This window comes from Lycium barbarum, chromosome 8, assembly GCF_019175385.1.
Source record: "Lycium barbarum isolate Lr01 chromosome 8, ASM1917538v2, whole genome shotgun sequence".
Lineage (NCBI taxonomy): Eukaryota > Viridiplantae > Streptophyta > Magnoliopsida > Solanales > Solanaceae > Lycium > Lycium barbarum.
Window position 1 is genome coordinate 128,731,106 of NC_083344.1, and position 16,010 is coordinate 128,747,115.

Genomic DNA, 16,010 nt, shown 5'->3' on the forward strand with positions numbered 1-16,010 from the left:
TTTTTTTCCAAATAGGCCTAATTTTGCTACGAAACTCTGTCTTGCGATTTTTATTTTTTTTAACTGAGCCGAGATTCGAACCTAGAACCTCGGGGTATCTTACGCGAGGGCAAAAATTAAAAACCACCCCCCAAACAAGGGTAATCGTGCAAATTGCCCAAAATGATAAAACTTCCTAACATAAAAAATTAATTGAAATTTAATCATTTTGTTATAGACTAAAAATGAGAGTTCATCCCAAAAGACTAGTCTAATAGGTGGAAGAGCTCATTTTAGCTTATAAACTCATTAATAGTTTTTCTTTAACCGATGAGGGACAATTGGCACATGACATATTTCTGTCAAAATATTAAAAAACAAACATGTACAATCCATACAATTGAGGATTATCTATCTTAATCTTTTGAAACTTTTGACGACGCCTCTCATTTTACATACTGACTTTGACTAAATTTACCCTTATTTATATCTAAACTATAATCTCTCAATTAAATGTTTACTCTTTTATTTGTCATCTTCATTAATGACATATATTAGTACTATTAGTTTGCTTTACGAGATTTTGATCTTTAGAAAAAAAATCATTCTTGCATACTTCCTCCGTCTCAAATTATCGTCAGTTTTTTCCTCAAATTATTTATGATTTTTTTATATACCCCTTAAAATATACTCCATTTAGAGGGATATTTTGACTAAATTTACCCTTATATATATCTAAACTATAATCTCTCAATTAAATGTTTACTCTTTTATTTGTCATCTTCATTAATGACATATATTTACCAAGGATAATGGGAAAAAAATAATTAATTATGCTTTGAACTTTTAAAATGATAAATAATTTGAGACAACTATTTTTAGTAATTACGACCAATAATTTGAGATGGAGGGAGTAATTCTCTATCTAATTATTAATTAATTTATATGATAAAAATGAGCATTTTTTATTGGTGATTTAAGCATAAATTTAAATACGGCAAAGGGCCAGATCCACGCTTCAACTATACAATATTGCGCTCATATGCCCATCGTTTAAACGTTATCCCACGTATGCCCTTACCATTACTTTTTGGGTTATTCATGCCCTTGATTTAATGAAAACCCGGAGAAAAAATTGAAGGGCATATTTTTTTAGTTTCGCATAGTATAGGGGCATATTTGATTCATTGAAATTCTTGAACTACATATTCTACCAGTAGTTCTCAAAAAACAATGGTGCACTTTATGCTAGCCGATGATTTTTGATACTACATTTTGTAACTCCACACTTCTTATTCTTTTACTTGTTTATGAAATGTCGGAAGCTTCGAGTTCTTCAAATAGTTGTGGAAGGGTTTGTGGATGTGGAGTTGCTTCACTCCATCTGACATCATGGACTCCAGATAATTCTACTAAATTTCTATTATGTGTGGAATTCGCGAAAAGGCCAGACCACATTGAATTTTATATAAAAAACCATATAAATGCTTAAAATGTAATATTCTCTCTATTATTATTATCAAAATTTCAGCACCGTGGGAGACTTTTTTTCAGATGTCATAAGTATGATGTAAGTTATCTCTTTTTTCTTGTGATTTTTTTTGTGGCAGATCTGTAATGAATTTTTTTGTTACGGCAGTTGTTGCATGCAATATTGTGTAGATATTGGGACTGGAAAGACGAAAAATTTCCAGAAAGAACTATCCAGGTCATCAACAAATTGAAAAATAAAAAATGTTATCATTAGTAAAAAGAAAAATCTTTTAAAAAGGGGAAATGGTGCAATTATTTGTGAAAACAACCTTTAAAAGATCGTTGTAATTGCTTTTGATTTTTTTATTGTATAATTTAGATGTAACGTAATAGTAGATGGACTGGAATTGCAAATGTTTTTTATGTTTTAGAATGCAATGATATTTTGTGTCATATTGTTATTTTTGTGGGATAATATTCAAAAAATTTAATAAATTATACATGCCCTTATACTATGCGAAACTGAACAAATATGCTCACCAATATATTTTCATTAAATCAAGAGCACGAGTGACCCAAAATATAATGGTAAGGGCATATGTGGTACAACGCTTAAACGACGGGCATATGCACGCAATATCCTATAGTTGAAGGACAGATCTGACCCTTTGTCGTTTTAAATATGAAAAATAAACTTTTTTAGTTTAGGGGGTTTCTCTAGTTCATTCAAAACGTGGGAAAATGATAGGAGTACATTTTTTTGCACTGATCGCCCTTCAAAGGCGTCGTGTCTTTAATTTTTGCCCCTCAAATTATTGGCCTTTAATTTGTTTTCCTTCGCTTAAAAAATTGGTCAAAAATACCCCCAGGTTCTGGGTTCGAACCCCGCTCGGTAAAAAAAAAAATCGCAAGGCAAAACTTCGCAAAAAGTTTGCCTTGTGAAATTTTGCAAGGTAGGTAGAAACTTTTTTTTTTCCAAATAGGTCTAATTTTGCTACGAAACTCTGTCTTGCGATTTTTTTTTTTTTTAACTGAGCCGAGATTCGAACCTAGAACCTCGGGGTATCTTACGCGAGGGCAAAAATTAAAAACCACCCCCCAAACAAGGGTAATCGTGCAAATTGCCCAAAATGATAAAACTTCCTAACATAAAAAATTAATTGAAATTTAATCATTTTGTTATAGACTAAAAATGAGAGTTCATCCCAAAAGACTAGTCTAATAGGTGGAAGAGCTCATTTTAGCTTATAAACTCATTAATATTTTTTCTTTAACCGATGAGGGACAATTGACACATGACATATTTCTGTCAAAATATTAAAAAACAAACATGTACAATCCATACAATTGAGGATTATCTATCTTAATCTTTTGAAACTTTTGACGACGCCTCTCATTTTACATACTGACTTTGAGTAAATAATTCTTTATGATATCCAAAAAGTAACGACGCTATTTTTTCTCCAAAACCCAATAAGCTTTAAGTGAGATTCTCCAAAAATTAAAGGCACTAGTCTTTAATTTTTGTCCCTCAAAAAGGTGGTGGTCTTTAATTTTTGTTCTTCGCTAAAAATCTCTTAATTTCGGGTTCAAATTCCCACTCAGTCAAAAATTAAAACAAAAATTACAAGGTAGAGTTTTCCCTCAACAGAAGACAAACTACCTTCAGACAATTTTTTTTTAACTTAATTAGAATTTTACAAACCTCTATCTTAAGGCTTAACTTTGCTCGAATAGGCAAAACTTTGCTACAAACTTTTGCCTTGCGAATATTTTTTAATATTTCACCGAGCAAGCGGGAGTTCGAACCCATAACCCATGAGTTTAGGCAAAAGACAAAAATTAAAGTTTTGAAATTTGAGGGGCAAAAATTAAAGAGTAGTTCCTTTGAATGTCATTCCACACTAAAACAATTAACAGACTGTTATTTTTCCGTCCTTACAAAAATAGTCTCAGTGGGGCGGTCTTCAACTTTTGATTCCATTTATAATATGGCTGAAATTTCATGTTTTGACTTTTTTTTTTTTGAACTAGCAAAACATGATTAATCACCATATTTAGTCAATTTAATTATTTGAAGAGACTTAGTCAGAAATTTAAAAAAAAAATGATTTAGGATGTATCCTAACTAATCATTGACTAAATGGTAGAAGTTTAAATTTTAAAAAAAATGGATGTAATGGTAAATCACATGATTTTAATCCCTATGTAAAATTCTTAAATTGCTAAATGAAAATATAAAATAATAAATTTTAAAAGGGTGAAGAAACAATAACCAGAGACTTGTAAAGAAAGAATAAAATAAGCAACAAAATGGAAAACTAAATATCAAAGCAAAGAGGAGCAATGAAAAAATTAAGAGGAGAAGCGATTAAGCGAAGAAGCAATCCACAAATGAACTCCTTAGTGAATCTTCATAATTTGTTTTTTTTTTCCTCTTATTTTTTCTCTTAATTTCTCAATTGTTGTCAAAATTTATCTTATTTTGGTTATGTTCGCCTCTTTTTATATTTAGTAAGTTGATAATTCAAATATCCTACATGTCAAGTTTATAATCACAAGATTCAAAGGATATTTTATTATATTATACACATTTTTAATTTAGAACCATAAAATTCAAAAGTCTATTTTTATTGTCTAGTCAAACTTAGACACTTAATTTGAGACAGAGGGAGTTTATGTCAAATGAAGGAAATGAAAGGACAATTGAGACACCGCGGACACGTGGGGACCTAAAAAGTAAGCACACAATAAGTAGAATTAATGTTAAACTTCTGAACTGTACACATCTTAGTCCTGCTTAGAGTACAATTTCATGTGATTTCTATAATAGAGTAATAAAATGAAAGTAAAAGTGAAATGCACCTGTACAGGTAGCAAACCAAGTAGTAGTACTTGTTAAATGAAGTGGACTCACAACTGAGAAAAAAGGAAAGAAATCAAGTACAATTGAGATAAGTCCAAATTTAATATACAACTCAGACAATTTTTGGTACAATTTGTTGGAGCAATGAAAAAATTAAGAGGAGAAGCGATTAAGCGAAGAAGCAATCTACAAATGAAACTCCTTAGTGAGTCTCCATATTTTGTTTGTTTTTCTCTTATTTTTTCCCTTAATTTCTCAGTTGTTGTTAAAATTTGTCTTATTTTGGTTATGTCCGCCTCTTTTTATATTTAGTAAGTTGACAATCCAAATATACATGTCAAGTTTATAATCACAAGATTCAAAGGATATTTTATTATATTATACACATTTTTAATTTAGAACCACAAGATTCAAAAGTCTATTTTTATTGTCTAGTTAAACTTAGACACTTAAATTGAGACAGAGGGAGTATATGTCAAATGAAGAAAATAAAAGGACGATTGAGACACTGCGAACACGTGGGAACCTAAAAAGTAAAAACACAAGAGGTAGAATTAATGTTAAACTTCTGAACTGTACACATGTTAGTCCCTACTTAGAGTACAATTTCGTGTGCTTTCTATAATAGAGTAATAAAATGAAAGTAAAAATGAAATACACGTGTACAGGTGACAAACCAAGTAGTAGTACTTGTTAAATGAAGTGGATCCACAACTAGAAAAAAAAGGAAAGAAACCAAGTACAATTGAAATAAATCCAAAATAAAATGAAGTAAAAGTGGAATACATACGTACAGGTGGCAAACCAAATAGTAGTACTTATTAAATGAAGTGGACCCACAACTGGGAAAAAAAAGGAAAGAAACCAAATAAAATTGAAAGAAGTCCAAATTTAATATACAACTCAGACAACTTTCGATACAAGTAGTCAATGTTGTGTTAGTCTCCCTTCCACACTTAATAATAATAATAATAATAATAGAAAAATTTGTCATGGACAAGCAGATGTCCAAAGTTCAGGGTTCACCAATTAATAAAATTATAATATGTAAATTGTCCAAAAAAATAACTCGGTACTCTTCTCAAAATGGACCGAAAATAACCAACCATCGAGCCCAAAATGATGTCAAATTCTACGAGGCTCATTTGCACGATTGCCCTTCAAAGGCACTGGTCTTTAATTTTCCCCCCTCAAATTGGTGGTCTTTAATTTTTATTCTCCGCTAAAAATCCTTTGATTTTGGATTCAAATTTTGCTCAGTCAAAAATAAAATAAAAAATTGCAAGATAGAGTTTAGATTCGTAAGATAGAGTTTTTGCATGCAAAACTAGGCAGAGTTTCAGACTCTACTTAAGACAAAATTTTGCTTCAGGGCAGAGGTTTACCTTCAAGCAATTTCCTTTTTTTTTTTTTTTACTTAGTTAAAATTTTACAAACCTCTGCCTTAAGGTTTAACTTTTGCCCGAATAGGCCAAATTTTGAGCAAAAGTATAAGGCAAACTTCTGCCTGAACAAGCCTAACTTTGCCCGAATAAGCCTAACTTTGCTACAAACTTCTGCTTTGCGATTTTTTTTAAACTGAACTAGAATTCAAACCAAAAAACCCTATGATGAAGGGAAAAATTAAAGATTTCAAATTTGAGGGACAAAAATTAAAGACCGGTGCCTTTGAAGGGCATTCCGCACCAAAAAATTTAAGTATGTTGCTCTGTGTGCTTAGTCCATTACTTATACTGGTTCTTTAGCTCCGGTTTCTTGTTACACTTTTTTATCAACAAAAATTAATACAAATGTTTTTAATCTTTTAAGTCACAATAGAGAAGTACATAAACATGAAGAAAAAGGGAAATATCAGCAAGCTCACCAGAAATAAGTTGGTGATTTTGGTGTTAATTATATGAATTTTCCATTTTATTTTTCCATCTTTCAATTATAAAATAGTGATTTTCGACTTTGAAAGTAGCCTGTTACACACCTACAAATTAATTAGAGTAAAAAAGAAACGAAATTTGTCAATTTATGCAGGAAACATGAATTACATACATGTTCTCTTTACCGGATCTATTTACATAATGATAACTATGATATAGTATGTTCTTCTTTAAGCTATAAAAACTTATAGTTTAAAGAAGAACACCCATATTTCTTGCATAAATAGAGAAGTAAAATGATGACATCCTGCTATATTTCCAACATCCGCAGAGAAACTTCCCAAATCACAACTATAATTTGTTTAAGCATAAACTTTCTATCTCTTACATTTCTTCAACTTAAAATCCCTAACTAAACTTTTGCCTTGTAAAGCTAAAAACACAGTTACATTATTGGTTCCTATGTCACAAAGTAAACATATGGCATTCCTAACACCTAGAAAAAACAAATGTTACACTTCCACAGCCACATAAAGTACCACTTTACATTTAACTTAGCTGCCTCTCATACTGGCCAGTGTATCAGCAGAACACTGCAATCTATGTCGCGCTTATTGCTCTCGTGGTCTGGCAAGCCAAAGAGAACTGAGAGCTCGAAGACGGGAGAAATATTCATTTATTGCAAGAAGAGCACGAGCCGATTGTCTGGTTGTCAATATGCGATGCATTTGTTGCAATGTTTGTTGACGCAGATTGTCCGCCTGTTAAAAATTGCCAGAAAGGTGCAGAGACTTTTAGCTTCACAAATTTTGCCCCCCCAAGAAGAAATAAAACTAATAAAACAAACCAGAAACTTCTGTACATGGAGTTGCTACATCTCATTGCTACGGGGAAATGAACATGAGCCATCTTGAATCATATACTCCCTCTATCCCAGTTTATGTGACACACTTCCTTTTTTATTCAGTCCCATAAAGAATGCCATCTTTTCTAATTTAGTAACAATTTAACTTCAAACTTCTCATTTTACCCTTATTGAAATGATTTTATAGCCCCCACAAAGGGTTAAGGTCTGCGAATATTCCACCCTCCCCAGACCCCACTTGTGGGACTACACCGGATATGTTGTTATTTTATAGCCACAAAAATTTATATGGCTCTAGGCCAAAAGTTTCAAAAGTCTTCATTTAAAGAGGCATAATCATTAAGAGTTTCATGTGATGATAATCGTAATTAAGGTTTCATTTAAAGAGGCATAATCATTAAGAGTTTCATGTCATTCCAACATATGAGAGTTCTGTGAACCATGGACTCCAGATAATTCTACTAAATTTCTATTATGTGTGGAATTCGCGAAAAGGCCAGACCACATTGAATTTTATATAAAAAATCATATAAATGCTTAAAATGTAATATTTTCTCTATTATTATTATTATCAAAATTTCAGCACCGTGGGAGACTTTTTTTCAGATGTCATAAGTATGATGTAAGTTATCTCTTTTTTCTTGTGATTTTTTTTGTGGAAGATCTGTAATGAATTTTTTTGTTACGGCAGTTGTTGCATGCAATATTGTGTAGATATTGGGACTGGAAAGACGAAAAATTTCCAGAAAGAACTATCCAGGTCATCAACAAATTGAAAATGACCAACCAACTATATTTCAACATCAAGCAGATGTCATGGACAAGCAGATGTCAAAAGTTCAGGGTTCACCAATTAATAAAATTATAATATGTAAATTGTCCAAAAAATAAGTAAAACTTACATAAATAGCTACCTTTTAGTAGCTTGTAACAAGAAATAGCTATAAAATTGTTATTTACTAAGCGTAGCTGATTTTTTAGTTGAAACGCGTGTATTTCATTTTTTTGAAATATAGTGAAATACACGGAACGTCCAACACTGCTGAGTAAAATTAGGCCGTATTTATGGAAAAGATTTTTTTTTTTAAATTCAGGGATTCAGTTAAAATCTGCCCATTAATCACGCGTAATGAATGTTCTTCCATAACAGATTACGTATCTCTCTCCACCTTTATCACAATCAAAACTTTTTGAATTCAAAAAAATACTGAAGATCTAAAAAGATCCAACTACAGAAGAATCTCTTTGAGCTCTGTTTTCTACATTCGAATTCTTCAAAATCAAGTTGAAATACATTCAATAAGATAAGGACGAGTGTATATATGGAATTTTAGTGAAGATCAGATTTGTATTTCAGATTCTACAAAAGGTATGTTTCAAATTTTCAATGATTTGTGTGATTTTTTTTTATTCAATTTTCTGTGATTGGAACGATGATTTTTTTTTCCAATGCAGTCATTGTTCTTCTAGTTTTGTTGAATTATCAAAACGAAACATGTCAAGCATAACAACAGTGATCAGACACTCCGGTTTTTGGAATGAACAGAATTGCTTTGTTGATTACAAACTAGACGCAGTTGTCTTCAAAGATTATTGTTCATACGGTGATTTGGTTGAAACTATAGCAATTCAGTTAGGTGTTGATATTAGCAGGAAAACGATATCAATAAAATATGCTGTTGAAGGAGACAACATGCCAATTGAAATACGCAACAATATGGGAGTAAGGGTGTATGTTGAGCTTAAGAGAGAAAACAGGGGATTTGAAGCATATCCGTTGTGCGTTAGCATAACTGATAATGATCTTGAGAATTTTATGTCCGGCGAATCTGCAGTTGGAGACGATATGTTTCAACTTGAATTTAATGATTATATGTATGCTATAAACGTAGTTGATTCAAATGATTTGGATGCGTCGGATTGTGCTAAGGCTGTTGTTTTATTTCAAAACAACGATGACTTGATAATTTCGAACAAGGAACATAAAGATGTTTTTGTTGATCAAATCTACAAAGATAAGGACACTCTGAAGAATGTTATGGCGAATTATGCAATTCGCAAAAGATTCAATTTCAGGACAGAGAGGTCGAATGCCGTAAGGTATGTTAGTCACCTAAAAATATGAAATACATTGAAATATACTATGAAATATATATGAAATATAGTGAAATATACTAAGAAATGCATTGAAATACAGTGACGTAAACTATTGTATTGCCATTACATTTCAGTTGGATTTAATTAAATACAGTGAAATACGAACTGTTTGAATTATTTAATTCCATTATCTAACCATTTCAGTATATATAGACGATGTATTTAGGATGTTGTATGTGTTTGAAACTTCAATCTGATTGTTCTTTTCTTGTATTGGTTTATGTAGTTACACTCTGGTATGTTGTTCAACTGATTGTTGTTGGAAATTCAGAGCTTCAAGTATAGCGAACTCTGAAATGTTCAGAGTGAGATCTTTTCATGACGAACATACGTGTCCATTGAAGGACAAAGTGTATTCCCAAAGACAAGCAACAAGTTGGTTGATTGGTGCATCAGTTATTAAGCCAAAAATAGCAAATCACAAGAGGAAATATACACCTGGTGATATAGTAGACGACGTAAAAATTGAGTATGGCGTTGATGTTTCTTATATGACGGCCTGGAGGGCTAGAGAAAAGACAATGAATGAATTAAGAGGGGAACCAACAGAATCATACAAGAAGTTACCGGAATATGTCTACATATTGGATAAAACATACCCTGGATCACATGTGAGAATGCACAAATCACAACAAAACGAGTTCTTGTATTTGTTTATAGCACTTAAAGCGTTCATAAAAGGCTTCGAGTGTTGTAGACCAATAGTTGTAGTAGATGGTTCCCACCTTAAAACTACATATAACGGTACTTTTGTATCAGCCAGCACGTTGGATGGTGCAGGTAGATGCCAAAATGTTTAAATACATTTTTTTCTGTTTTTGGTATATTTCGTTGTATTTCATTATATTTCTGATGTAGTTCCAATATGCTTTATGCTATATTTCACTGTAATAATACACAAAAACATGTATGTGCAGGTAATATTCTACCATTGGCGTATGGTGTGATAGATTCAGAGAACGATAAGTCTTGGACCTGGTTCTTTGAGCAGTTCAAACAAGCTTATGGGAATAGGGATAACATGTGTGTTATATCAGACAGACATGAGAGCATCATTAAGGCGGTGAGTAGAGTGTATCCAACTGTGCCACATTTGGCGTGCATATGGCATTTATGGAAAAATGTGACCACGAAATACAAGTCGAATGGTGAAGTATTGAGTCCTGTATTCTATGCACTTGCAAAAGCATACACACAGGCTGAGTTTGATAAGCTGATGGAGAAGATTGAGAAGGTTGATTTTCGGGTAAAAGAGTACTTGGAGGATGCTAGAAGGGAAAAGTGGGCTCGACTGTATTCACCCGTTAACAGAGGATGGACAATGATATCAAATATATCCGAATGTATTAATGGAAAATTGGTAGCAGCAAGAGAGTTGCCGGTTTTCGATTTTCTTGAAGAAGTGAGGAAGATGTTTGGGAGATGGAATTGCACTAATAGGAGGAACGGTACATACACATTCACAACACTTGGGAAAGCATTCCAGCAATTATTATCAATAAACGAATGTAAATCTCTACGTATGACGGTATGTTACTGTTTATTTTGTTGAAGTCTGCCTACATATATTTCAATATATTTCAGCATATTTAGAAGGTACTTAAGTAATTCTGTTTGGATTGTATATTTCCATGTATTTCATATTAAGTAATTCTGTTTGGATTGTATATTTCCATGTATTTCATATTACTTATCGTTGTTAATATTCAATGTATTCTGGTCTGACACATTTCATCTTGATTAGGTTGAACCATCAACTGAATATGTGTATACCGTAAATGATGAGGCAAGGCGATTCATAATTGATCTTAAAAAGAAAACATGCAGTTGTCGGATGTTCCAAATGGACGAGATACCATGTCCACATGCATGGGTTGTATTGAAGAGTAAAAGTCTTATGCCTGATGAATATTGTTCAGACCTATTCAAACCAAAGACAGTGATTAAGACGTATGATGTACCTGTGGATCCTCTGCATGACGAGAGTGAGTGGAATATTCCCAAACACATAAGCGATGAAGTTGTTTTGCCACCAAGATACAAGAGACCCCCGGGAAGGCCAAAGAAAAAGCGAGATAAACCATTAATGGAGACGATGATTGATAAACGTAGGAATGCTTGTAGTACTTGTGGACGTCTTGGTCACAATAGACGTTCTTGTTCCAATGAGCCACGTAAGAAGTAGATGTTTAGATTGTAATTTTTTTTTTTTTAAAATACCTTATCCCCAAAAATATTAAATAAAGAAATTTTTGGTTCATCGTTGTATTCTGTAATTTTTGTCCTTTATTTTCATAATAATATTGCATACAATTCGGTGTTAACGGACATTAAAATGAAAAATAAGTGAAATGTTTTAGAAATATTAAGTTGCATTAGGACTGGAATAACCAGAAGCAGGTGCTGGAATACAACACTGATTTTTTGTATTTCACTATATTTCGGTGTATTTCCTTTTGCATTTTCACTATATTTTTTTTACATTTTACTATATTTCTGTGTATTTCTCTGTATTTCAGTGTTCAAAATGTAAGAGTATTCCAGTTGTAAGAGTATTCCAGTTCACCTGGAATAATTTGTCGAATTGAAGAGTGGGTATATAACATTGAAATATATTGAAAATACACCAGAGGCTGTTTTCATTAAACGATAAATAAAAATATGGGAGACTTAAACAAAAAATAGTCGTGAAAGAAATTAGTTAAGTCATTGATGAAAAAACACTGCCATTTGTCAATTCTTTACAAAACAACACAACAAAATGTAGAAAAATGGTCAGCAAAACAGTACTGTGAAAAACGATTGAACATTAAAACCTAGTGGACTAATTAACAACTACTGTGTCGACCGCGTTGTAATCTATGGCAGGCCTAACTGGTCTTGGCGGCAGTTCATTGTCACTGAAGGCATTCAAATCAGCCTTTTGCCATCCGTATTCCCATAGTAATGCCTAGTATCTATTACGTAGTGTTTCTGCATCAATTTCAGATGGAACGCCTCGTCTAGAACAAAAGTATTCAGCAAATGCGGCAACATACACACCACAATCCCTGAAAAAATAAAAAATAAAAATGATTATTGGTTGAGAATTTTGAAAAAAAAAAAAAATGGAACTCTGATGTTGAAAGACATACATGCTGCTAGAGGCTTGTTGTGGCAGGTCGTTCACATACATGACATGAAAGTCATCAGTCTGTTGTTTGCCCTTGTATGATGGGTGGTTAATCCAATCGATGCCTTTTTTTTTTCTCATAAAATCCAGACAAATGTAGATAATGTGGCAATAGGGTAGCTATCTTGTGTATTTCTCTTCTAACAACACCATCATGACCAGCAGCTCAGTATGAGTTGTAGATGTACAGACGCCTGCACGTAAAAGAATATTACATCAGCTCGGTTAACAGGTTGGTAAATTAAATTTCATACGGACCTTGTAGGATAGAAATACGAGGAACATACAGGGAGATATGCAGATTTAATGATTTTTTTTTTAAAAAAAGAGTAGAAATACCTGTCAGTGAATGGCACTATAATCAAGATCCAGTGATTTTCCTCTTTGATGTTGACAGGGATGAGAACACAATCAACTGTATGCCATGGCACATTAGCCAGCATCCTATGCCCGTTAATGTACTCGCATATTTCGTTCTCCGAACTGGCAACACTACTGTTCCCCTCCGGATTAGCATATGCACGACGAATTTCATCAATTTTGGAGAAGAACATACAGTCAACAGTTGTGAATTTGAATCTGTTATCCTTGTCGTACTTGCCTTTCTTCCGCAAGTAGTAAAAAATGACATCAATATGATGTAAAAAAAATGAAATTAGTCTAATGGATACTGGTTAAAAAAATGAAATAAGCTTCTGCAGAAAAATATGCAGTCAAGATGCAGGAAATATAGAGAAATACACAGAAGGAATATCGATAAATATGGGAAATATAGAGAAATATAGAGAAATATGGGAAAAGAGGGAATGGGAAATATAGCACCTCATCATTCCAAGACTGTCCATTCATCGATAAGAGATAGAACCAGTTTTTGTCGTCAACATGTAACACACCAAAATTGAAGCCAAAATTGATGTCATCTGGATCCAAAGCTTGCTTATTCTTTTTGTAACGGCTTTCCTTACCCTTTCTAAATAACAACAATCAGTTATTTTCATTTTGAACAGTTTACTTTGCTGAAAGAATGAATATATAAATTAAAAAGGTAAATACGTTCAAACTTACTTTTTATCATGCCTTAGAAGTAGATCCTGTTCAAGCCAATTCCGGTATTGTTGAATAAGCGAAGTATTTCGCGGGCCATTAATTGGATCTTCAACAAATGGATGCTTCTTTTCAAATATGGAAGGTGTGGGGTCTTGAACAGAAGCTTCTGCAGAGCCGTAATTGGTCATGTAAGGTGAACTGAAGTATTTACTAGGTTTGACTATCCTAGTTGGAATAACATCTGGTTGAGCAATTACAACTTCCGCATTAATCACTGGCTGTTGTATTCCTTTATCAGCAGACATTACTGGCATAACAAATCCTTTGTGACCAGTTTGATGAAACACAGATAATCATGACGAACCTATTTGGCTTGGTAACATTTCGTCAGGGATCAACCATTGTGACTTAGTAATGTTCTCATCGAACCTGTGTGGAGTCTCTAAAATTGAATGATCAGTGATGTCCCCGGGTTGTATTCCCGCACCTGCTTTTGGTACACGAGTTTCTAGAGGCAACTCAATGAGCATCTCTGCGACCATTCCCTAAAAAAAAGGAGATTTAATAAATGTTAAGTATAGCAGTATCTTGAAAAGATCTATAAGATTGAATGTAAAATTTACCTCTGTTGAATTGAAAGATCCTTCGTCCGCCCGATTAATCTCTTCAGATGAAGCTTTACGTGTATCTGCTCTTAAATTTCCGGCGGTTACTACAATTTCCGGAACTTCCTCATGTAACTTTGGTCCAACACCCTTTTGAATAAGAAAAAATCAAAATTTAAAACAAAATCATAACATAAAAATATAAGGTTGGAGAATTACTAAATACACAAAAATAGGGTCAGGATTAGATTGATTCTGTGGGGGTGGAAATACATAGAAATACAAAAAAAAAAAAAAAAGGTTTGTAAAATAGACAATTGTACCAGTGAAATACAAACGAAACGCCATAAAATACGAAAGTTTGTAAAATAGAAAATACCGAGGAAAACATAACTTTAAAATTTAATACTGGAACATGGCAACCATATACTTTTTTGTGCATACAATGCACAACAACATAACTTTAAAAGATGGATTTCACGTCACAAACTCATTTTACCTTAATTGACTCATCATCATGTTTCGGAGGAGATGTTTGAATGGTAGAATCATGTCGTAAGTTTTCTTCAGGCGTTAACTGTAGCCCAGCATCAGTTTGATGCTCCGGCGCCTCACTATCGGCAGCCTTCACATAAAAAAATGAATTAATATAAATTGTATTTCGCAATAAGAGTCTAAAAATGTTAGTTCAATTTCTATTTCACACGTTTACCTTGTCCGCAGAATTGTTCACCTTGATTGCTTTAAATAGCTTCTTGAAGTTGTCATCCATGAAAGTTCGAAGCTTGGACAACTCACTTGTGAACTCACCAACGACCTAATATTTAAACAAAAATAGTATTTCAATTTGTTTAGAAACAGTAAATTAAATACACCAAAATATTTTTTGTTTCGTAACTAAAAACACTTACTGATTCCTTGAAAACTTGAAAATCTTTCCTTAGCAATTGCATTTCCTCTTTCATGGAACTAGTAGGGACATCATGTAGGACTGTGGTGTTTTGGGGTCTATTCATTTGTTCATTCAACTTTGGTGAAGCAGACTTCTGTAAAATAGGTTTTTGAGCAACCTTTTGATCCTTGTGATTCTTCTTCACAGTTGTCTGTGATTCGGTGTGGATTTGTTGTTTCTTAGATGTGGAAGCTGTTGTATGAAGTTGTCTGCGTCTCTTTGAAGGTGGAGAATCTGTCTGATTCGTCCGTTGTTGCTGTTTGCCCTTAGAAAGGTGGGGGGGGGGGGGGGGGGGGGGGGGAGTAGTACTGAAATCATTAAAGTCATCCATTGGCATATCTATGACTTGGGTACCTTCATTGGCATCAACTAAGACATTTTTGTCTACTGTATCTCGACAGACAACAACATCGGGCAATTGGAGGCTCTCCAACTCACTGCTAGTGGGGATTGTATTTGCAAATGTATAGCTCTGAAGAAGAAAGAAATAAATATTTAATTAGTGTGTTATAAAACTATTCACACTTACATTTTGAACACTGAAAAACATAGAAATACACAGAAATATAGTGAAATTTAAAAAGTATGGTGAAAATGCAAAAGGAAATACACCGAAATATAGTGAAATACAAAAAACCAGGAAAAAAAACCAGCAGAAAAGCAATAATACGACAGTAGAACAGTGGAGTACAAACTAAAATCAGTATTTAATTAGTGTGAAATAAATATTTAATTAGTGTGTTATAAAACTATTCACACTTACATTTTGAACACTGAAAAACATGGAAATACAAAGAAATATAGTGAAATTTAAAAAGTATGGTGAAAATGCAAAAGGAAATACATCGAAATATAGTGAAATACAAAAAACCAGCAGAAAAGCAATAAATACGACAGTAGAACAGTGGAGTACAAACTAAAATCAGTAAGGCATAATTGCAAAATAAAATGCTATGAAAAAACATAAAAATAAGTTAGAGTGTTCGAATATTACCGACTGTTTGTCGTCTCTAAAAATGCCTT

The 16,010-nt window shown here is 32.9% G+C and overlaps 2 protein-coding genes across 2 annotated transcripts; one reads left to right on the top strand and one right to left on the bottom strand.

Annotated features, from left to right (window-relative positions):
• Positions 1-8,549: 8,549 nt before the first annotated feature.
• On the top strand, positions 8,550-11,396 carry LOC132608332 (uncharacterized). The gene is made up of 4 exons (XM_060322367.1): positions 8,550-9,154; positions 9,438-9,991; positions 10,129-10,739; positions 10,956-11,396. The coding sequence occupies exons 1-4, from the start codon at positions 8,550-8,552 to the stop codon at positions 11,394-11,396; spliced, it is 2,211 nt and encodes a 736-aa protein (XP_060178350.1).
• Positions 11,397-12,161: 765 nt separating this feature from the next.
• Positions 12,162-14,749, bottom strand: LOC132608333 (uncharacterized). The gene is made up of 4 exons (XM_060322368.1): positions 13,449-14,749; positions 13,206-13,353; positions 12,723-12,988; positions 12,162-12,261 (listed from the first exon to the last, which is right to left on the bottom strand). The coding sequence occupies exons 1-4, from the start codon at positions 13,742-13,744 to the stop codon at positions 12,162-12,164; spliced, it is 810 nt and encodes a 269-aa protein (XP_060178351.1). The 5' UTR covers positions 13,745-14,749.
• Positions 14,750-16,010: the final 1,261 nt, after the last annotated feature.